Raw genomic sequence first — 22,952 nt, 5'->3', positions numbered from 1 at the left:
GTCTTGCTTTGTATCCTCCAGGGAGAACCTTCACTTAATGGAGGAGGGCCAGGGTCTTCCCCGAGAGGAGCTGGATGAACGAATTGCCAGAGAGGAGTTCAGGAGACCCCGGGAGTCACTGCTGAATATCTGCACGGAGTTTTACAAGCACTGTGGTCCGAGGCTGAAGATTTTGCAGAATCTGGCTGGCGAGCCCCGAGTGACTTCTCTGGAGCTGCTGGATGTGAAGTCCCACATGAGGTATTCCACGGGCATTCTGCTTTTACTTGTTAGTTTCAGGGGGATTCCTTTCTTTTAGCTCCTTTTCATAATAGCAGATAGAATTGCTTTTTGGTTGTGTGGTCGCATGTTTTTGTCTGAAACTTGCAGAGGCTGTTCTGGATGTTCCTTAGATTGTACTGACTCTGCTTGTGTGTAAAGAAGGTTTGTTAGGCTTTTCTCTGGTCTCATTCTGACCCCCATCTCAAACAGCTCCATCTGATGTCTCAGGACAAGTGGCAACAAGGAGCAGAGCAGATCAGTCTGTCTCTGCAGGGCAAGGGGTGGAGGGGCTGCCCCTGTGGTCGAATACAACCTTTATCCTCTCCAGTGGCATTTGAGCCAGCAACTCACAGCAAGAAAGGCAGAACAGCCACTTTCTGACTGCCTGAAATACAGGGAATGATGAGACAGAGGGCATTCACAGGACCAGCACTTCAGCATGGGATGCAGCAGATGCACAAGTCTTTTCTTGAAGTGCTGCACAGAGTCCAGCTCGTGGGCTGGATGCTCACAGCAAACCAGTTTCACATGGTCCCAGCATTTTGGACCTGATTCTCTGAGTTTGCTGTTCATGGCAAACACAAAATAACACAAACTGCTACTGAGAGGCAATAGCTGGGATAAAAAGGAATAGATCTTATTATTTTGTCAGCTTTTCATTTACACTAGCAGGTGGCAAATACTGCACTCTTTTCAACTCTCGTGGTCAGAGGTTACAGCAGTAAAAAGAGGTCATAGCAGTAAAACTGACATTGATTTACAGCAGATAATAACTTATGCTCTGATTCCTTTACATCTGCTGGAAAGTGCTAGAAATAGCTGCTTTATCAGAGTTGTGACTTCAAGTGCTTAATCATAGTTGTCTCTAAATAAAAGCAATATATCTCAATCCTTACATAAATTCATAAGTATCAGTGACATGACTGACAGGATTTAACCACTCTAAGACAAACTCAGTTCTACACAGAGAGCAGATTTATCAGAATCTGATGTGACAGGCATGGTCTTGGGAGGCTGACAGGTGCCATTTCAGAGGCTTCAGAAAACAGGATAATATGCTAGTCACCTCAGACAGGATTAATCTCACCCAGTTTTAGCCACTTAAAAGTCAAATGTTCAGTCTGCAAAAGTCATAAAGATGTTTTTGCACCCACTGAAAAGGAAGATGTACCTCCAACTGTTTATCCAAGTATTTCAGGAAGATAAGAATTTCCTAGGTTGCTTATTTCTGCTAGGAAGAAGCTAGCAGATTAATTGAGATTGATTTTTCAAGTTGAATGAAATGGATCTCACACTTTATAATGCATAAGGAAATTTTTGTATATCATTGCATGGAACTGGTGTTATATTGCTAGCAAGAAGCTTCATTATATGATAATTTAAATTTCACAGCATTTAAGAAAACAGACCTACTTCATAGTAGGACAAAGCAGGTTTTTAAAAGGAATAATAAAGATATACTGGATAAAAACCCAATTTTATACCATTTTTGGTTAATCTGAGGAACCTGTCACCCTTGATATTCCTAGGCAGATTACAAAGAGAATAGCAATATGTTCCATGAGTTGGATGCATTTCAGAGAAAACCCCCACAATATGGATAGGATTGTACTGTAATCATCCAATACAAATCTGTTGGTGTTTCATGTTTTATTTCTGGTCTTTGCTTACCACAAATATCCAAGTATTTCAGGAGATTTTTGTCAAACTGCAAGTGTAAATTAAATGCTGCCATGATATTTCACAGTCAATACAGAGAAAAGCCATTGACAAGGCCATCTGGGAGAGTGGCAAAAGCAACAGCAACACAATCTGCAGAGGCTTTAGGAGAAACAAATAAAAACTGCAGGGAGCAATCCTACAAAGGATATGTTGTGTAAACCGATGGATATGTTATTTTTAAAATTTAACACCTGTGATACTTAACACAGTGATACTTCCTAAAGTGGTAATGTTGAAAAACAAGCACAGAGCAAAACTAAAGCACTTACAGACAAACAGGTGATGTTGGGTCTATATTTTGCAGGCATTTGTTATGTTGTAGTCGTATTGCCAGCACAGGTACTTTGGTTTTCACTACACAAATCTGTGATTGCTTATGTTCCCTTGGTGCATTTAATGTCAATGTAAAAATAATATTTAGACCATTCATATGTTCTTAAATATAAACAGTGATTCCAGCAAAACAGAACTCTGGTACCACATCTAAGAATTTAAATAGTAGCACATCTGACTTTTGCACCCTTTTCTTTTTACCAGGCTCCTGAATATTTATCTGCTAGTCCATTGGGATGCGTGTAGAGATGCAAGTTGTATTTATTTCTATAGTAGGACCCACAGCTGGTCTGTGGGCTACAGAGGGTTAATGAATGAGGTTTGTTTTGAGAAGTATTCTCTGACCAAGGCTGTTGGCCTGGAGACCAAGAAGAGAAGAAGATAAGCAAGAAGAAGCCAGCAGCTGGGGAAGTATTTTTAAAAATAAGTTTTGTGGAAAACAGGCATAGATGGTTTCACACCAATCAACGTTACGTTGATCTATTGTAAACAGTGAAGAAAGTGTGAACTGTGTAGAGGGTATAAAGACAGCGTGCTGTTGTAATAATGGAATATTAGCCTTCTGAAATGTAGTGTGCCTATCTGTGTGTTGCACCTGCCTGTAGAGCGATGTATTTCTCTCCCCCTGGTGGTTGCAGGCTGGCAGAAATCGCCCATTCCCTGCTGAAGCTGGCTCCCTACGACACGCAGACGATGGAGAGCCGCGGGCTCCGGCGCTACATCATGGAGATGCTGCCCATCACTGACTGGACAGCTGAGGCGGTGAGACCTGCCCTGATCCTCATCTTAAAGAGATTGGACCGTATGTTCAATAAAATTCACAAGATGCCTACCCTGAGGTGAGCAGGTACTCTAGAAACCCTCTGGGGTCCGTTTCTGGTGTTGCAAGCCTTGAAGTGTGGGTATGTCATCTACCTCAAGCTGTCATGTTGCAGTGAGCCTTTACAACACACCAGAAAATTGCAGGTGTTTTTAGCTCTGTAAGTGTGTTTATGTTGGTGCTTTTGTTGTGTCTTCTGGTATGTATGGTTATTAACAACTAAAGAGGGAACTCTCAGAAAGATAATTTTTCTTTCCTGAAAAGAAGTCTTCAGATTTTTCCTATCTCGTTGCCCTTTTAATTAACTTTTGCTGTGAGTTTTTTAATGGAAAATTGAACAGCAGTAAGAGTATTTCTAGCATGGCAATACTGTTATGTCCTCTGCAAAGACAAAAATAGTCAGGAGCTGTGCAGTAGATTCTGATTGCTCCCTAGTAAAAGGCAAAGAACTGCATCAACTGCTTCAGGTCCATGCCTAGTGGAAGCCAGGTGTATCACAAAGTGGCTTTATGGTACATGCAGGCTTTGCCAACTTCAAGAAGTATTGACTATGGAGCATCCCTGCTTGGAGGCAGTGGTACAAATTCAGTCTGGGTGGTATAAAATCACTCAGACCTGTGAATTTTCCAGTGATTGGAGTAAAAAGAGTCATTGGTCTTGGTCACCCTCATGGGCATATGTCCTCAACTGCTTGAATGGCACTTCATTGGCAGTCTCAGCTGAGAAGCCAAATCATGTTAGAGAACATCAGAATTATGTCCCAGTAGGAATCAAAGATGGAACAAATAATAGGGAGGTGATCTCTTCTTTCTGGCATCACTATCCATCACTTTTCTCTGGCTAACCTGCTTCAAGAAACTCCACCCTTGTAGGGAATTCAGAGGCAGAAATTCTGGTGCTTCCCTCTCCTGTTGGTTTGATTCTTTGCCATGTCTTGTCTGCTTCTCATTCATTCCTTCTTTCCCCACTCACACTTTCTTCTGCCTCAAAGGCAGATAGGGGTTTCTGTTCCTGAAGATCCTTCTTCCTTATGTAAGCTGAATGGACATCCATAAATTAAAATTCCTTTCATATTCTCTCTCTCTATGCCTGTACCTATGCTTGGCTTAAATTACTCATCTGTCGACAAAAGGACAGCAAAGCCACTGGGCCAAATGCAACAACTGCATTTAAGCATCACTGAGTCGAGCAGTCTCTTGGGGATGGGTCTGGGTGCCAGACCCCAGGAGCCAACCCTTGGGGTACTCACGATCAGAATCTTACACACTGCCTCCTGTGGGCATCCCACTGCAAACCCAGCGTCTGCTGGAACCAGTGGACATGTAAGAACAAGTACAAACCACTGATCTGGGATTTAGTTACAGTGGATGCACAAAGGTGAGATACATGTTGGTCTGAAGAAAAAGTTGTACAGGGAACACTTGATTCCCCATGTGGCTCTGAGAAGTCACCTGAAGAGCTTGACTGGGATGTTGTTTAAGGCTTGGTTGAACAAGCTGTGCCAGCCTTTTGTCTTTCTGTCCCAGTAAATGCAGTCAGATGCTGGCTGTGAACCACAATGGCTGCAGAGTCAGGCCCTGAGATGAAGGGTGTGAACCACTTTGATGTTACCTGTGCTCTGTCTGCTTGTGATTAGGAAGGGGAATCCTTTCAGCATCTGCTATAATCTCTAAATTTTGTTTTGGCGCAAAAAGCAAAGTGTCAGGGAAGAAAGGATGCTGGAATGAAGGACTTTGGTGCTGAGGGGGAGTGAATCATCCCTCCTGCACAAGGTGGAGGTGGAGATTATCCAGCTGGGCAGTTTAAGGCAGTCAGTGTCTGCGAGTGGAGCAGCCAGGCTGCAGAGGAGCTCCGAGGGCATTCAGGCTGATGGGGTCTGTCCATGTCAGTGGGAACACCCACAAGCACAGGAGATGGAGGGGAGCTTGGCACAGCAGACCTTTCCCCACACCTGAAGCCACTGTGTGGGCTCCTCTTCTGCATCTCCTGCCCCACTGCTGCTGCTGTGAGGCTTTGTGTCATAGCTCCAGCCAGCTCTGCCGCGTTTCTTGTCTCTCAAACACCTTTGGTTCTGTGGCTCTGTGCCTTCCCGAGCTGCTGGGTGAAGTGTCCTCTCTCTGTCACACTCTGTGCTCCTCCTGGCCATCGTGGCTGTGTGGCACGTCTCCTCTGTGGGTGTCACTGTGTGTCGGTGGCCGTGTTTGGGCGTCTGGTGTGGGGGGCAGGAGCCCGTGGCTAATGGCACCTACTGTTGTATTGCAGGCGCCAGGTTGAGTGGGAGCCTGCCAGCAGTTTGATTGAAGGGGTTTGTTTGACACTTCAGAGGCAGCCTATCATATCCTTCCTGCCTCACCTTAGGTCTCTGATCAATGTCTGTGTCAATCTGGTGAGTAGCCGAGCGGCAACCCCATGAACTTTTGCTAAACCTTCCCCTGCTGTTGATTTCTCTGGACTGAAGATGACAGTTCATTCCCATTCCTGTCACTTTACCTGTCCCCTTTACCCCTCACAAGGGGACTCTGCAGGTGATGACACTAGAGATAGGAAGGTTCATTTTTGAAGTGGTGCATGGGGAGATGCAGTGACCGACAGCAGCGGTCAAGCAATTTATTTTCCATTACTTCCCACGCACCACTTTGAAGATCCACCTTTGCCAGACTGAGCTGAGAGCTGAGGGCTGCAAGTTGGAGAGTGGGGTGGTGGAGACTGCACACACCTGGGAGAGGCAGGGAGAGGGGGGCACTGGGGATACCTACCCTCCCCAGTGGGGAAGGGCCCTGATTGCTCTGCCAGGGGCCATCGGGGGCTGCATAGTCAGAAGGGTTTACAAGGTGAATTGACTCCACTGTTTGTAATGTCCCTGGCTTGATCTACTACAGGTTTGCACTGTGCAATATTCAGATCCCTCTCTCTTAGTAAAGTTTATTGCTCTTAAGTGTGTTACGACAGACAAAAGTTTGCCTCATCACTCAGGGATAGACCATGGTGTTTCTGCAGCTGTTACACTGGGGGTAAGGCCCCACTTTAACATCCAGACACTTGGGCAAACAAGCATGCTTTCATTCCAGATGCAAAATTACAAATTAAGGGGAAAAGATTGCATTAGCATTTTATTGTTACTGAGTTTTATAACATTTTCTCCTTAGAGCATAAATGTTGAAACCTTATCCAGCAGCTTACAAAAAACATTTCAGGGCCCACCAGTACTCTGAGGGGCTTTAAAAACAATGACCACTAGCTAAAATGCAATGTCAGATTTTGCCAGGTTCCTGTCCTTCAAGTCAATTCATTGCTGCAAGGGCAGGGAAGCTCCAACCTGTCAGAGTCCATAAGACTTCTTCCTCTTCCAAACCGAGGTAGCAGCTACCTGGCATTCGTGTACTTGTACTGCTACAAGTATTTTACCTTTAGCTGTCAGAACTGGGTGCACTGTGAGCTGTGGGAGCACTGACTGGATGGTGTATCATGTTGTAGACCATGAAGCCCAAAAATCAATCACCCAGGAAGGCCGGGAAATATCTCAATGATAATCCGTAATGATGTAAATAAGGGGCTCTGACTCTTTTCCTTCTAAATTGTCTTTTGGTTTTTTGGCAAAAAACCTTTTACTGCCTTTTCCCCAGGCAGAATTTGGAAAAGAAGCATGCATTTATCTCTCACAAGTTTAGGTGTCTGCCAGGTACCTTCTCCCTGTTCCTATCACGTAGCTGTGTCTGGTCATGGTGAGAAACAGGCATATGTAGATCTGTGGTTTAATTCCTCCTGAGGGACACACCTCAAACAGTACAAATAACTCTCCCCTAGAAGTGCTCTTTCCTTGTGGTGATTATTCAAGGAGTTCCAGACAACCAGGTCACATTCAGGTGACTCTGCTTCAGACATCGGGGTAAGTCAGCTGAGAGAAATCATGCTTAGAGTTCCCCAAAACAGGCTGTGTTTGAGAGGAATCTGAACATTGTACAAAACCTGGCTTGGGTCAGACTTAGGACATTATTTTTCAAGCAAGGGAAGGGAAAGGATGTCCACTTTCAATGCAGACTTTTTGCTTTGATGACAGATTTTTATTTGTTACAGTTGTCAAATGACATATCCTCCAACTCTAAGCCGTTCCACCAGTCCAGTGCTGGTCATTCAGGGCTGGTACTGGGTACATTTATAAATGTACCTGTGCACTCCTCCCATCCATGCTGGTTCCCTCTTTTCCCCTCCCTTTCCCTGCTAGAACTCCTACAGTCTCCTCAGTGGCCCCAGCTGCTGCAAGGACCACTGTGGGGGCTGGTTCTACTAGACTCACCCCAACTCAGTGCTCAATGAAAGGCACCTCCATTTCACTGACGTTGGAGGATATGGCATGGATGAAACTGTAAGTAGCCAGCTGTGGTGATGTGCTCTGTTTGTATTGCAGGTGATGGGAGTGGTAGGACCCTCCAGTGTGGCTGATGGATTACCCCTTCTTCATCTCAGCCCTTATCTCTCGCCACCTCTGCCCTTCAGCACAGCTGTTGTCCGGCTTGTAGCATTGCAGATACAGGTGTGTCTGCCCTGGCCCATGGCCAGGCCTCTAGAGCTCCTGGTTGAGACACCAACTCAGCAGTGCTCTGTTTTCTTTCTGCAAAAGCTGGGCAAAAACTGTGGAACGTGCATCAAAAGTTAAGGAGGAGCAACATGTAGATTCTCCATCCTTTCTGAAGGCTTGAACTGAGCTCAGAATTCATTTGTTGGGGCCAAGTCCACAGCAAGCATCCATCAGCTTAACACTGCCATTGAAATCCAAGGAGTTTGGCTGATGGATGCTGTTTAAGGCTCTGACAAGCAGGTTAGGATTCTTTGCAGGATCTAAGGAGTAAGACTTCTGCCACAGGAAGGTGGGCCCTGGCTTGGGTTACATCCATGCAACCCTTCCTGTCTTCCTGTGGGACCATGAGAGTGGATTTTGTGCTCTTCTGCTCTTACCTGAGCTGGTCACACAGTGTGCCAGCACAAAAAGCAGGGCAACTTGGCTTTTCAGCTGCTGACACAATGGTATCCTTGCTGCCAGAATTAAAAAAAAAAAAAAAAAAAAAAAAAAAAAAGTTTAGGACTTTTTGGAGAATTTCACCACTCTTCCTTTCTCATAGCAGCACTATAACGTTTTACAGTCTTTCTGCCTCAGTGTCCCTTTCCTTCCCCACTGGCATGAAATCAGTCTGAATGGTGACCAGAGAAGTGACAAATTTACTTATCTAGCTCCAACTTGCATTGTAAAATAAGCATTGGTACATCCAGTTGAATACTTAGGCAGGTATTTCTGAGCAGTTTGGGAAGGAAGGCTTACAGGGATCAACACACAAAGCTGTCCCTCAGAGCATGAGGCACAAAAGAACTTTTTGGTTCAAACTGACACAGAAAGAGAACAGATTTCTTCCAGCTCTGAGGTAATGGTTCTCTAATCAAAACAAAATAAAACAAAAGGCCACTTTCAGCTGCTGTGAAATATTATCAATTAAAAAAATCTAAACAGGTAGCATATTTTTTTTAATTATGGGGAACTTTTATTATCCTCTTCTCTCTGTTCACTCGTTTGTGGTCTTAAATGTAATGAAAACCAAACACGTCAGGAAAAACACGAGCCATAATTCCCAATACTTCCAGCAGAATACAAAACAGAAATACTTCACACCCCGTCAGAAAACCTCTCCTAGAATTTCTCAGCCCAGGTCTGCAAGCTTGAGGAGTTGCAAGGTTCAGTTGCATTTCACAGCTAAGTCTGTAACAACTGGGATGTTGTAAGTGAACAAAGGTTCTAGTGACATCCGTTTGAATTACCTCTCTGAAAGAAGGTGAAAAACCTTTCAATTTAAGCTTGGCTGTGTGTCAAGAAGTAAACATGCATTTTGTTTGTTTTTCAGGAGTTCATTCTTTGTGTTAGGGAGGATGACAGGGCAGCACAAAGCGAGGCAGAACAAAAACATGTTTGGGAAAAGCCTCCATGTTCGGGCAGGAGAGTATTTAGATAATGTCATTTGTGCAGTTTCCTCTGTTCCTTTTTCTGTTCTCTATAGCCTGTGTCAGATGCTGATACCATTCACAGCAGTGCAGAGCTTACAAGTGACACTCAGCTGACTGCAGTGGGATACTTCTGATTTTGTTAATGAGAACTAGGAGTTGGGAGTTTGGGCTTGCTACGTTTGGCTCTGACACGAGCAGGTGATCCCTATGCTACTCCGTGAATTCCCATCACTCCTGACTAAGTGGTCTGAGGGCATCTCATTCAATCAGGTCATCAGTGCTGGTGGTGTACTGTGTGAACAGGGATCCTCATTCCCTGCAGTGACTTGTTTGTGTGATCTGTGATGAAATCATTTAATCCTTTTTTATTATTGCTGCACAGGCTTTGAAAGAAGATTTCCCCCTAAGCCATGTCGTCTCCCCATTCACCAATCAGGAAAGAAGGGAAGGAATGCTTTTAAACCTACTGATTCCATTTGTGCTCACAGTAGGATCTGGAAGCAAAGGTCTGACTAATTTAACAAAAAGAATTTTTTTCCCCCTTTTCTGACAACTGATGTTTGCACTTTCCCTGCTCTCTGTATTTTATTTTTATTTTTTAATTTGGTTTTCTGTCACTGGCAGTATGTCAGCTAAGTGCCCTTTGGGTCTGAGACTGAAAAGAGCCCCATTGGGATTAGTTATTATTTCTTCTTTTTATTTCAGCTGTGCCTTGGTTCTTGAGTCAGGTCTTACACAGATGTCCTCCTGCTTTTGAAACTGGAGTGCAGGGCAGGACAAATCTATTGTAGCAGAAGTCACAGAGGGGAGCAAAGGTCACAGAAATTGTGTGCCCATGTGGATCAGAGTTTTCCCAACCCGTGCTACTTGTCTTGCACAAATCCTGTTCCTTGCTTTCTGCTATAGAGGGTCTTCAGTGGTAAATCCCTAAATGAAAGCGAAGAGTAAGGGGAGAGGGGAATGCCAAAAGGAAATGAGACCACTGAATGGGACATTTCTTTGTGCTGTGTAGCTCTGTGTTTGTGTGTGTTCGTGCTGGTGCTAAAATAAACTTTGCCTTTGCTTGCAGGAGGAGAAGCAACATAACAAGGTGTGGGGGACGGAGTTTTGGCTTAGGGGACATTTGAGATGCACCCCCATTTGGAGCTGAACGGGGTCTGGATCTTTTGAGTGTCTGTGATGGGATGTAGGCTGATCTTTCTCTCTCTTTCCCCTCCCAATGCATCTCAGACAGCCCCTGGCTGGAGCAGCCTGAGGTCCTGCTGCTGCTCCAGACTGTTATCAATATCCTCCTGCCACCTCGCATCATCAGCACCTCCCGCAGCAAGAACTTCATGCTGGAGAGCTCCCCTGCCCACTGCTCCACGCCGGGCGACGCGGGCAAGGACCTGCGGCGCGAAGGGCTGGCAGAATCCACCAGCCAGGCTGCCTACCTGGGTGAGTGATGCCTTCTGCTGCCCGCCGAGCACACACACGGCTAGAACAGGTGGCAGCCACCTCAGGCAGGAGCTAACTGGCCTGTCTAGAGTTGCTTTAGGCCCTGTCCTGAGCAGGAGGCCAGGCCAGCCCGTGAAGTCAGGAGTATCCCTGGGATATATCGCAACGCCAGCGGTGCCTGCGCTGCAGCTGAAGGAACAGCAGCACAGGTAGAAGTCATTCAGTTCTCTCACTGCCAGGCTGCAGCTGTGCAGCCACAAAGGCGAGTCACACTGCCCATCAACCCCTACCATCACAGCCCCCTGGCTATTAGGGTCAGAGGTGATGTAGCCTGCCTGGCTGCTGGCCCCACGCATGGTCCTCACTGACTGGTGTGCCCTCTGCTTGCTGTAGGGTGCTGCAAGGCAATACTGTATTATCCCACATCTCACCCACAGGTGAAAGGACAGAAAAAATAATTAAATTGGAGATGCAGCATTGCTGAAGGCAGTCGGGCCAATACAGGAACAGTTTTGTCTCAAAGCACCTGTCCAGAAACAGCCTCTCGGTTTCTGGCTTTGTGAGGCCATTTAAGATTTATATTTGGGTCTTTGTTAACCTGTATCTGAGGAATGGAGTAAATGTGATGAAAAATTGGCAGATCACCACTGATTTAATCCCCTCCCCCCCAAACAAACCGGGATACAGATGTGTAATGGCTGAGAAGTCTTGGCCGTCCCATTAAGAAAAATGGAGTAGTCAACTTTCCCCCAACAATTCCCAGGCCTTGCTGTTTTTATCAGACCAGGGGAGCACAGAAAGGGGGAGATTCCTTGTGTCTCCTGTGAGCCAAGTGTTAATCGCTGCCCACTTTAATGCAGAGCATTGTTTTGAACTTGACTGCTGTTCATCCCCATTTGTAATGCCATGCTCTTGCTCTTGTGAATTACTGCCCTTGGCTTACTGGACCATATTTGTATTTAAATTGCAGTGTAACCATGACTCATGCAGTTGCATTGCTAGAAGGGTTCTTGTCATCACCCTATAAGTGCTCACTGGGTGACTCTTTGTGTGGATACGCTTGGTCGAGATTTTTGAGGTTATGTGATCAGCCAGGGCTGTATTCGTTCTCTGAGCTGCTTCCAAAATACCTGATTCTGAGAAGACAAAAGAACTCTGCAGGGAAGGGAGAGGGAACACCAGAGCAAGAAAATACAGAGGAATTTAGGTATGAAGTAGAAAAATTTCTCAGGAAATGGGACTGCCAGTCCTGATCGTGAGGCCTTTAATACTAGAAGGCTGGTTGGTCCTTCCCTGCCATTTTTTGGAGAGTGATAGAAAAGACAGTTGTGCCTCTGAGGTGTGTGGGCATGCATGTGCATGTACATGCAAAGCATGCCTGTGTAGGTCTGTGCTCACTGTGGCCCCTCTGTCCTTCCCCCAGTGCTTGTGAGGGACACTGGTGACATCTCTGACTGCCCTTTGCTGCTGTGTGTTCCCCTGTAGCCCTGAAGGTGATCCTTGTTTGCTTTGAGCGCCAGCTGGACAGCCAGTGGTACTGGCTGAGCCTGCAAGTGAAAGAGATGGCCCTGAGGAAAGTGGGAGGGCTGGCCCTGTGGGATTTCCTCGACTTCATCGTGCGGACACGGATCCCCATCTTTGTGCTCCTTCGGCCCTTCATCCAGTGCAAGGTAAAACAGCTGCTTTGGCTCCTGATCTCTCACTCCCTGAAGGCAAGATAGCCCTTGTTCCCCAGCTGGGAACAGAGGAACAGCACTTCTGGAAGAACTACATGTAGTGAGTGACCTTTGAGAAGTTAGTAAGCCTAAGAACCCTTTAAAACTAAATCAGAGAGCTTTTTCTTGGCCAAAACTAAACAGGAGCTCTGATCCATGGAGTACAGCTAATCTTAGTTCCTCCAGATGGGGAAGTGCATGTGGAGTTAATTCTACGATGAAGATATTCAAAGCACTTGGAAGGAGTGTGGATGTGCTGAACCTGGGAGGGTGTTGGCAGAAATCTAGTAATGTCTCTTCTGCAGCCCTCCCTTCTAACAGCCAGGAAGGACCACTCCCCTTTCCATCCCTTGGAGGAAGGTTCTGGCAGGACTTTTGTGGATGAACAGGCAGCTGCTAGGCTAAGGCATCTGGGGTTTAAGTTAATCACAGCTCCTTGCTGGCTACCAGGCAGACTAGCACAAGGTACTCTACCTTATTTAGCCTACCTTGTGTCTTGAACAGACTAAATAGTCATGGGGGAAGGAGCTGTCTCATGACAGGATCATGAGGATAGAGCTTAGCATAAGGGAGCCCTCATCTCCGTGTGCCACTGAACCTTTGATCTCTGTTCAGTCAGACATAGGATCGCCCCTGAGAGACAGGTGGAAGCCTGATAGATGGGGCCAAAACCTCTTGCCTACAAAGCCTGCTGGCTGGAGACTAGTCCCAATTCCCTGAGCACCATGTTCCTGCAATGCTAATGCATCCCAAATTTGCAGCTGCTGGCGCAGCCAGCTGAGAACCACGAGGAGCTGACAGCCCGGCAGCACATCTCGGACCAGCTGGAGCGACGGTTCATCCCGCGCCCGCTCTGCAAGAGCTCCCTCATCGCCGAGTTCAACAACGAGCTGAAGATCCTGAAGGAGGCTGTGCACAGTGGGTCTGGTGAGGAGGGCAGCGAGAGCTCAGGGCATCACCCCTTGCCTTGACAGTGACTTGTGAGGCAGAGCTGGCTTCTGCCTAAAACGGGAAAGGTGCTTTGGTCAGCCAGAGGGAAATTCTGGAATATGATCCATGCCCAACATCTGAACACATTTGGAGCTCCAGATGTCCTCATGTCCCCTGGTTCTCCTGAGACAAAAGCTTACAACGACAGCCCAGTGCTCACACAGGACCTGGGTTGTTGGTCTCCCACTGGAGCAGAGCCTCCTCCAGGCATTCTCCTCCAGCATGGATCTCTGCATCCCCATGGATCCCCACGGGCTGTGGGTGGATCTCTGCATCCCCATGGATCCCCACGGGCTGTGGGTGGATCTCTGCATCCCCGTGGATCCCCATGGGCTGTGGGTGGATCTCTGCATCCCCATGGATCCCCATGGACTGTGGGTGGATCTCTGCATCCCCGTGGATCCCCACGGGCTGTGGGTGGATCTCTGCATCCCTGTGGATCCCCATGGGCTGTGCATGGATCTCTGCATCCCCCACGGATCCCCATGGGCAATCCACACACACCCTGCAGCTTATGCTTAGCCTTGCCACTACAGCCAACAGAAGTCCAAGTTAGTTGTAAAATGCACCTATTTTCTCACCAAATGTGAATCCTATTCCCCAGCAGCTGGCTCTTGCTGTGTCAGCTGGCTTGTGCTTTGCCACTGTAAAGTTCTGGCTGTTCAGCAATAGCAGATCTTCCCCCTCCTTTCTCCTGGTCTCTTTGATTTTTTTTTTTTTACTGTGACATCCAGATCAGCATCCCTGAGCTGATGGGGCACTTCAGAATTCTCTCCTGCACATGGGGAGAATTTTTTCCAGTGACGGCCACTCCTGTCGCCACGAGATGGCAGCTGCTGCTCATACATGGCAAGCAGTTTATCTGCTTTGTTCTTAAGGAAAACAAATTTGAAAGGAAATGCTTCAGTCTTTTTTCCTAGGCAATAATTTGCCTTGTTTTCTAAATGTTGAAGCCGATCTGTCAAATACAAGTTGTGAAAAATCACACTGCATAAGTAAAACAGAGATTTTGGAAAGGTGAGATGAGCAGGCAGCTGCTAGCGTTTTATCACCTCTGCCACCCCTGTCACAGCATCACAGGATCATTAAGGTTGGAAAAGACCTCTGAGATCATCAAGTTCAACCTTGATCACCACCTTGTCAACTAGACCATGGCACCAAGTCCCAAATCCAGTTCCTGGACACCTCCAAGGGTGGTGACTCCATTCTAATGCTTAGCAACCCTTTCCATGAAGAAATTCCTCCCCTGGTGCAGCTTGAGGCCATTCCTTTTGTCTTGTCGCTGGTGGCAGGGGAGAGGGCAACTCCAGCTGGCTCCATCCTCCTGTTGGGAAGTTGTAGAGAGTGAGAAGCTCCCCTTGCCCCACGAGTGCCCAGCACGACAGGAATTCTTGGCTTTCTGTTGATTTCCGGTGCCATCAGTGACTTGGCTTCGGTTCTCCCTTTCTTGTGCAGCTTACCAAGGGAAGACATCAGTGAGCACGGTGGGCACCTCCACGTCTGCTTACCGGCTGAGCCTGGCCACCATGTCCCGCTCCAACACGGGCACGGGCACGGTGTGGGAGCAGGACAGCGAGCCCTCCCAGCAGGCGTCCCAGGACACGCTGAGCCGCACCGACGAGGAGGATGAAGAAAGTACGTGGCCAGATACTCAGCCCCCAGCACTCAAGAGATTTTCTCGATGCCCCGAGGACGCCCAGGAGGGGAACACAGTTGCCCCTGTCCCAGTGGGAATAAAAGGGCCACAGGAGAATGAGGTTGAGCGGCTGGTGTGGTTGGTACACGGTGTTAAAGTTTGGGTTGTAACATATTTCTTCGTTGCCTTCTGAGCTGTGGCAGGGCAAAGGGAAGGGCACAGGGAGGTTTTTAGTGCCCGAGACCCGAGCTGATGTGCAGTTGTCACAGAGCTGACGAGGCATTTGGCAGCCAAGCCTCTCGTTGGCATCATCACAGCGGGCAGGGACTGTGGCTGTGTAGTTAGGATCCTGTTCCTGCAAACAGGAGTGAAAATGGGGGGCTCAAAGAAAGGTCCGTGCAGTTAGAGCAGAATTTCCTTTTGGAAAAGAGCAGTTAGCCTGAAACTTTGCAGCTTTATTTTAGCTGGGTTCACCACTTAAACTTTGTACAATCCACCCAGAGCTGTACTGCTTGTATATTGTTCAGATATTTACTCACTGTGGCAAAATACAGTTTCAGCCTCAGATTAATTCTGAGCCCACTGTGTGGAACGCTAAGTGCCATCTTCCTATCTGAACTGCTTCATTATTTCCTCAGCCCTGCCTTGGATAAACACTGCTGTAAAATATTTCAGTACATCAGAATTGAAAAAAAGGTCAAAAAGAGGAGAGAAAATTACACAAACCCACCCCTTTGTTTTGTTTACTTGTAATTAAAAGTTGTTGTGGCAAAAACCACAATAAAGTAATTTATTTCTGGATACTTGATATAATTTGAAACAGCACTGAAAAATTTCAAGCAGTCCAGATTGCAATCCAGCTGTGTGCATAGTTCTGTTGCAGTATGATGTATTTGAGTCAATTTATCCAGATTTTTGGTGACATTTTAAAATGCATGTCCTGAAGGGTGTTGAAGGGCGTCAGTTCTGCCTTTTGCTGTCAGGTATTTTGGCTTTTTTGTCACAGTGCTTTGCTAGATCATAGCAGCACTTTATTTCACAGCAGGAAAACGTCTGTTGCAACTTTTATGCTGGAAACACTGTATATTAACAAGGAGTTTATTATAAATAGAAATTAAGCCCTAGTGGAAGCTGAATTCCACAAACAAGTTTTCCTGAGAGCCATAAATCCCTGCCACATGTTTGTCAGGTTTCTCATCCTGCAGAGGTTTATGTGTATGTCTTTCTGCACTGTGGCTGTAAAATCTACTAGAATATTCCAATTTGCATGCTTGGGCTCTAGGTAAGTAAATGCTGGGTGCACCTTTGGCATCCTGTTATCTCTGGACAACTCTTGTCGAGATGCAGGTGGGGTTTGGGTGGTTGTTTCCTCTCCTTTCCTGTTTTTTTTTCTCTCTTTCTAGATGACTCCTTGAGCATGCCCAGTGTGGTAAGTGAACAAGAAACATACCTTATGGGTGCCATTGGGAGGAGGAGGTTCTCCAGCCATCTCTCCAGCATGTCTGCACCTCAGGCTGAGGTGGGCATGTTACCCAGCCAAAGGTAAAAACAAGGGCTTTTCACCTTTCCCATTATAATAACCAGAGCAGAAATGGCCCAGGTACATCAGAGAGGTGGGGTAGTGGAATTGGTGCCAGCACAGTGATGTTAAATTTATTCATCCTGGAATAGTGTTGGACCAAGGGTGCAGGGTTGGAAATAATGATTTTCCAGGGTGATCTGTGTTGTGTAGGATGCATAAGAACAAACTGTCATCCACAGCAACCTTCCTCTTAAACACTTTCAGAAACATTCCATGTTATTCTTTTTCTCTGCTACCACTGAATAGCAAAAGGAGATGTGATTTTGGGGTGCTCATTGAACCAGGGGACCATTCCTAGTTTGTGCAGGGGTGTGGGGAGGAATCTTGAGAAGCTGGGAAAGACTGACAGAGGCAGTTTGATTTACTTTGCTTTCTTCTATGTGTTCTTTGTCCTTCCTGGCACAGTAACTAGCTCATCACAGAAACTAAACTCTGTGTTCAAAGATGGGATTTAATACTATTTTAAACCTGAAATACTTGTTGATACAAATAACTTTGAATGCCTTATTCCTGGTTGACTTGGAATGGTGAGAAAGAGCCTGTTGGGAAATGTACATCTTTAGAAGATGTGGAGAGAAGTTTTGCATTTAAATGTGATTTTTTTTTTCTAAATAAGCAATGTTTGTTGTTTTATTTGTCTGTGACATAGTTATCCAAGGATATCTGACAATGGACATATTAATTTATGTTATTTCCTTTGAACCTTTAAAGAATATATTCTACATTATGTCTTGACCACCCCTGGAAAATCAAACAACATTATTCCCTCCCCATTTTTGCTTGGAATTAAAGAAATAACCTTGATAGCTGAAGGAAAATTAACAGCTGTGGTACCTACCAGCAGAGATAGGAGAAGTGATTTACAAGAGAGAAGTTACACAGATTTTATCCAGGAGTTTTCACAAAAGGACTTACAGGAACTTATTTGACTCTTGAACTCAGTTGATTCAGTCCCTTTGTTTCTTGAAAAATTAATATGCAAGACTGCATTTTCCTCAATCCTTCACTACCATCTTCAGTGCATAAACTTCATAAGAGCCAGAGCTGACTGAGAGCAATGTTTGCTTTGTGCTATCACAAATCATGATGATGCTGAGAAAAAAAAAAAAAAGACTTTAATTAACACAGAGCTTCACTCTCTACTTTTTAAGTGTATGGTATAGCAGGAGAATCACTTTTCATCGGGGTAGGGGAAGGACCAGCTCAGCAAGCATAATCATAGTTCTCAACATCATGCCCTTTGAGTTATGGATGGTCTCTGGGCTTTCAGACTGCCTCACAAATGTAAGCTAATTAATGCTAAGTAATATTATTACTGCTTTCCTGCTGGTAACCCAGCAGACTACTTTCTTTCTTTCTTTCTGTCTTTCTTTCATGTTTTTCCTATGGCCTGAGCAGGCTGCTCCTGCCTGATGGCTGCATTGCAGAAAAGCATTGGAATTGTGTCCCTTGGCCAAAAGCCTTGCCAGCTGTTTATTTACAGTTTCATTGCACTATGAGACCTTGTTTTCCAGATGTTTGTCCCTAGAGTTGCATCAGAAGGAGAGTGGTCTATAGCTCATGGGAGATAGATCAGCCCTCCCTCAAGGAAGAAGTGGCTCATGGGGAAAGAAAAAAACCTTTCTATGAAGCTGAAAGTAAATAGAACTGAAATAAATCAAAACTCTGCAGGAAAATAGCTTTGAAAGCAATTCCCTGCCCTATTTCCTTTAGGAACACATCCTGTTGAACTTCTCAGCTCCCTAAATCTCAGCAGAGATGCAGAAGGCTTCATGCAGTGTAAACTCTCTCTAGAGACTGCTCCTGTTATCAGATGTTCTTTCAGCTCCTCTGAGTCATATATGTGCTGTTGAGCGTGTGAGACCAATGAATGTTACCGTCCTTTTTTTACTTTTTTATTCCGTTGATATTTTTCTCCCTTGAAAACAGAGACAACGAGCGCATGCTTTTTTTTTTCTTTTTTTTTTTTTTTTTCCTTTTTGCATTTTCTTTCCCTAAATTCTTAATCTCCCTGCCCCTCCTGCAGTGAACCTAATGTCCTCGATGACTCCCCGAGCCTGGCCACTGAGGGCAGCCTCTCTAGGTACAGTGTTAACACTACCTGTGTGTCGGTGTGTGTGCTGGGAAACGAGCCCGTTTCCAACCTTCTGTCTCTTCCCCTCACCTTTTGTCACTCTCTCCATCTCTGTCTCTTGTGGCTCATCAATATTCAGGCCTGCAAGTCAAAGGTGTAGCAACCCACCTTCAGTTTTCAGCTTTGATTGCCAATAACTTTGAGAAGGGGAAGGAAAAAGGTGTAGTGAATGAAGCAGCAGGCTGGCCTGGGGGTTTTCCCCTTGTTTAACAATTGCTTGAAAGGCATGAGAAAGATGATCTGTGAGGCATTATGTATCCTGTTATAAGCATTAGTCTGAAGGCTTATGTAAAATGGAGACATCTGTTTTTTCATTCATCTCACAATGCTGTCAGCACAAAAGACTTAATATCAATCTGAGTTTTTTTACCATTCACTGGTAAAACTAATTATGGTTAAGTCTTGTGGAATATAGAGTTTTGTGGGTGCTTTACAATAGTTCTCATTAATTTTGCAAAGCATTTTCAATTCTCAAATGACACCTTAAAAATCTTGCAGGTGGACCCCACAAATAGGTATCTGAAGTGGCTCTGTTAGTGCTGGAGTTCAGGTCGAGCTGTTCCTCGTTACTCACAAACACAAATGGATCAGGATTGAATTTAGAAGGGAAGGCTGCACCTTTAACACCCAGATCCCTCATGTTATTCATTCTCCCTGCCCTGCTGCTGTGCTCCCACCTCTCAACCCATCCTCTTGAGGCTGGAGAGCTGTTGTTAGTCCCAGGAGCATCTGTGTTTCCTCCCAGGAGAGCACAGCCCCGTATGGAGGGTAACTTGCTATTTCATTCCTGTGGATATGGAAGCTGTGGATATGTTGAGAGGCATTTGTGTGAATGGTTTCTGTTCCATTAGCTTGGGTTTTGATGTTGGTAGTGGCTTTTTGGGATGGGGACAGGCTGCTGTGTGTGTTTGTTCAAACTCTCCTCAGCTGACAATAGGAGAGTTTATCATCAGTGCTGTCACCAAGCTCATTCCATGAAACGTGGTGTCCTTTGTGTATGTGAACCCTGCTCTGGCAGACTGGTCTGTGATGGCTTAGGAAAAGACATCAGCTTCTTGGCAGAGGCAGGAGCACTGTTACCTGTTTTTTTTGGACAAAGTGAGGTGGACTGCATGGTCATCTGAGCTAAAGAAGTGAAGAGAAAGCATTCAATCAAAGAACTTTGTGTTGTCCCTTTAGCAGCACTAAAAACTCACTACAGCTGAGGAAGAGGATAAAGGGGAAGGTCTGTATCTGAGCTAAGGCCATAATGACCTGATACTTGGTTACATCAGTGCTGGTTTTGAAATGTTCTGATCTTGTAAAGTAGGGGGTAGCCACTCCTAATAACAATGGTGAGGCTGAGCATTATGAGACACCTAAGTCAATAAATACGTTCACACACAGTAATTTATTTTCAACCCTGAAATGTAATCAGCTGCACAAAAGTTTTCTCAGGGGAGCAGGACACTATCCTCCACCCTGCTCTATGGTACAGAGATCTCCTAAAGCAAATGGGTGAGCAGATGCACTTGGGAGTCAGTTCTGCTGAGGTTTATTCTCCTTTTCAAGGAGCAGGCACTAATTTCTTAAGGATGAGCACCAGGGATGCAAACCCTTAAGCAGGAATGAAGACACTGCAAACATGTCTAAAAAGATTAAATTAGTTTGCTGTGAGGAGGAAAAGATGTTTCAACTGCATTGTTCAATGTGAAAATTGGATTTCTCCTCTGACAGCAGCAACAAAACAGATGTTTCAGAAGCTTATTGTGCTGTGGGGATTATAGGGCAGAGTGGTTTTTCCATTCAAGAACATTAGTTCTGAATAAAGCAGGCTTGAGTTTCTCTTATATAACTCTGATTTTGACTGGTGCACAATGATAACTTTTTAGGATCACCTTCTAAATTCACAAGCTGGTGTTTACCCATACCTGAGATAAAGAAACAAACAATATTTACCAGGGACTAGACCCTTATGGAAGGTAGGAGTCTTAAATAAATTAAACAAATTGTGACAAAAACAAGAAAGTCTGTTTCCCTTTCTTCTATAGCAATTAGACACAGCCTTGGAGAAAAGCAGGGAAGGCAGGAAGGGGACAGCACTGAAGTGTTCAGACAGCTTGGGGTACAGGGCTGAGGAGCATCATGATCTGTTGTAATTAATATATATATATATATATGTATGTATGTATATCTGAGAGGGCAGGATATTTTCCCAAATCAGAAAGGAAGAAGGTGAAGCCACTGTAATGGAAATCTGTTGCACAAACACATTTCCCTGTAGTGTTTGTGCCTATCCTAGCTTAATGGCTCCTAACAGGAAAAATCAGATTGAATCCACATTGCCAGGGCAATTGCAGCAGCAGATTTAATGCTAACTGGGTTGGGATATGTCTGGAAATGCAATATGTTTAACCCATTCTCCACTGCCTTTATCCACCAACTTTCTCTTCATATGTCTAGGGACACAAAGTGTGTACACTCTACCATGATGGTGTGGCAAGCACGTGCATCTCTTTAATACACATTGAAACTCGTTCCTTCCTTTGTTTTGTTTTCTTCTTATTATTCTTTTTTTTTTAATTATTTTTTTGGCTGCATGGTTTGGTTTTCTTTAATTCCTGAGCATCACTTCTTTTACTTGCCAACCTGACAAAGTTTGTTTTGGCCCCCACTGTGTGATTGCATTGTCTGTCATTCCTTGTAGTGCTGGCAACATGCATCCATGAAGTTCAGTTGGTTTGATCTTTGACCTCTGCCCTATATAATGGGAGTAACATTACTGTGCAAATAAATCTCTTGACAGAGATATTTAGAGAGTGACAGAGCATCTTTGTGTTGGGCAGGAAAAAAATCTTTTTTCTTATTCCCAAATAAATCTGGCTGATGTCCTTTAGAAAAATTATTCTTATAGATCACATTGCCATGGGGAGGGGAAATATACTGTCAGCTGAAAAGGCACTTGATTTGGTGTTCCTTGGCTGGGTCCCACGGACTGCCAGAAAAACAGTATATTCCTGGTCAGGTCTGGTAAACAAGGAGAGACAGAGAAGGAGGGAGGGCAGGCTGCACAGAGCCAGCCCTCTGCCTGCCATGCTCATTTTCACAGAAACAAGATCAGTAGTTCTGTTCTTTGATGTGAAAAGAAACCCTCACAAAGCCTCATGAAGAGAAAGCTTATATCTGAAAATTCAGTCACTCATCTCAAATTTGTGGTCTTTATTCCTTCTTCAAAATGTGGGGATAGAGAGCAAAAAGACAGCCACAGCAGGACTGTGTTGTGCACAGGCAGCTCTGCAGAACTCAGCTCATGTCCACCATTTCCCTGCAATAGGTATCTGCAATTTCAGCTGGTAAGATCTCCCCAGATTATACCAATTTGCATAGAGATTCAGTACTGGAAGTAAACATCCAGCAGCTCACTTATCTCACTTAGGTTATAAGCCAGGCTGAAAACCCCATTCTCCAGCAGGAAGACACGAAGTCCAACTTTTTTTTGCTTGCCTATTGTTTGTCTTTAGTGCATGGGAATAGTTTTCATCTCGTGTATAGCCTCTGTGCCCTTCCACTGTCCATGTACACCTGTTATCTAACGATTTTTTCAAGTGTTTTCATATCATATGTGAAGTGAGTTTGTTTCAGCACTGTAAACAGTTTTGTACTGAATATAATTGCAGTCTTTCTGCTACAGACGTCTCCTTACTCACAGAACTAAGTTACCTTTCCTTCATCAGAAATTGTAACAGTATTCTCAAAGCTAGTCCAGTAGACTTTTTTTTTTCAAGAACTTCTCCAGCTAATTCCTACTTCACTCACACAATGGGAATCACTGTAAAAACTTCTATAAATTCAGAAGAAGACGTTTTTATGTAATCCTAGAAACAGAAGATTAAGGAAATTCACCAAGCAATTTCAGGTAGTCTAGATCACAAATATAAAGACTAATTTAAGTGCAGTCTCTTTGCTTTCATAAGGAATGATGTGATGCTTTTGGACTTACCAGTTATATGTGCAGTCACTGAGTGAAGAACATATTCCTACTAAGAGGAGGTAACTCTAAAGGCTCTGCTTATCTATCCCTAGGCAGGTGTTTGTGTGGTGTTTAGGATGCTTGGTCTGTAGAGCATGTCAATATCCTATGGAAAAGCTGGGATATATATTCTAGGGACTGGTGATTTAATTCAGAAGACGTCTATGGAAGGACTCAAATATATCTTGGGGTTTTTTTGGCTTTGAGCTTGCTGAAGCTTCTCCTCTTTTTCCAAGGCAGTGCAGCTGTGGTGAGATTGCTGAGGGCATGCCCAGGATTATTAGGCTGTAGTCTGTCAATCAAAAGATAAACAGCTTCAGGGTCC

At 45.0% G+C, this 22,952-nt stretch overlaps 1 protein-coding gene across 18 annotated transcripts in view; it reads left to right on the top strand.

The window, feature by feature from the left end:
* UNC80 (unc-80 subunit of NALCN channel complex) overlaps positions 1-22,952 on the top strand; it is a 128,611-nt gene that overhangs the window by 97,424 nt on the left and 8,235 nt on the right. For 15 of the 18 annotated variants that reach the window (XM_088167674.1, XM_088167673.1, XM_088167676.1 and 12 more), the window contains 11 exons: positions 22-240; positions 2,955-3,155; positions 5,399-5,522; positions 7,542-7,667; positions 9,507-9,630; positions 10,355-10,561; positions 12,047-12,231; positions 13,038-13,203; positions 14,722-14,901; positions 16,306-16,444; positions 18,511-18,567. In XM_088167674.1, the coding sequence (XP_088023800.1) occupies positions 22-240; positions 2,955-3,155; positions 5,399-5,522; positions 7,542-7,667; positions 9,507-9,630; positions 10,355-10,561; positions 12,047-12,231; positions 13,038-13,203; positions 14,722-14,901; positions 16,306-16,444; positions 18,511-18,567 (1,728 nt within the window). The remainder of the gene's footprint in view (positions 1-21; positions 241-2,954; positions 3,156-5,398; positions 5,523-7,541; positions 7,668-9,506; positions 9,631-10,354; positions 10,562-12,046; positions 12,232-13,037; positions 13,204-14,721; positions 14,902-16,305; positions 16,445-18,510; positions 18,568-22,952) is intronic. The other 3 variants (XM_088167677.1, XM_088167671.1, XM_088167679.1) reach the window with 1 other exon arrangement.

This window comes from Sturnus vulgaris, chromosome 7 (genome assembly GCF_052056855.1).
Source record: "Sturnus vulgaris isolate bStuVul1 chromosome 7, bStuVul1.hap1, whole genome shotgun sequence".
Lineage (NCBI taxonomy): Eukaryota > Metazoa > Chordata > Aves > Passeriformes > Sturnidae > Sturnus > Sturnus vulgaris.
The sequence above is the reverse complement of the archived record's forward strand: the minus strand, read 5'-3'. Positions and strand labels throughout refer to the sequence as shown.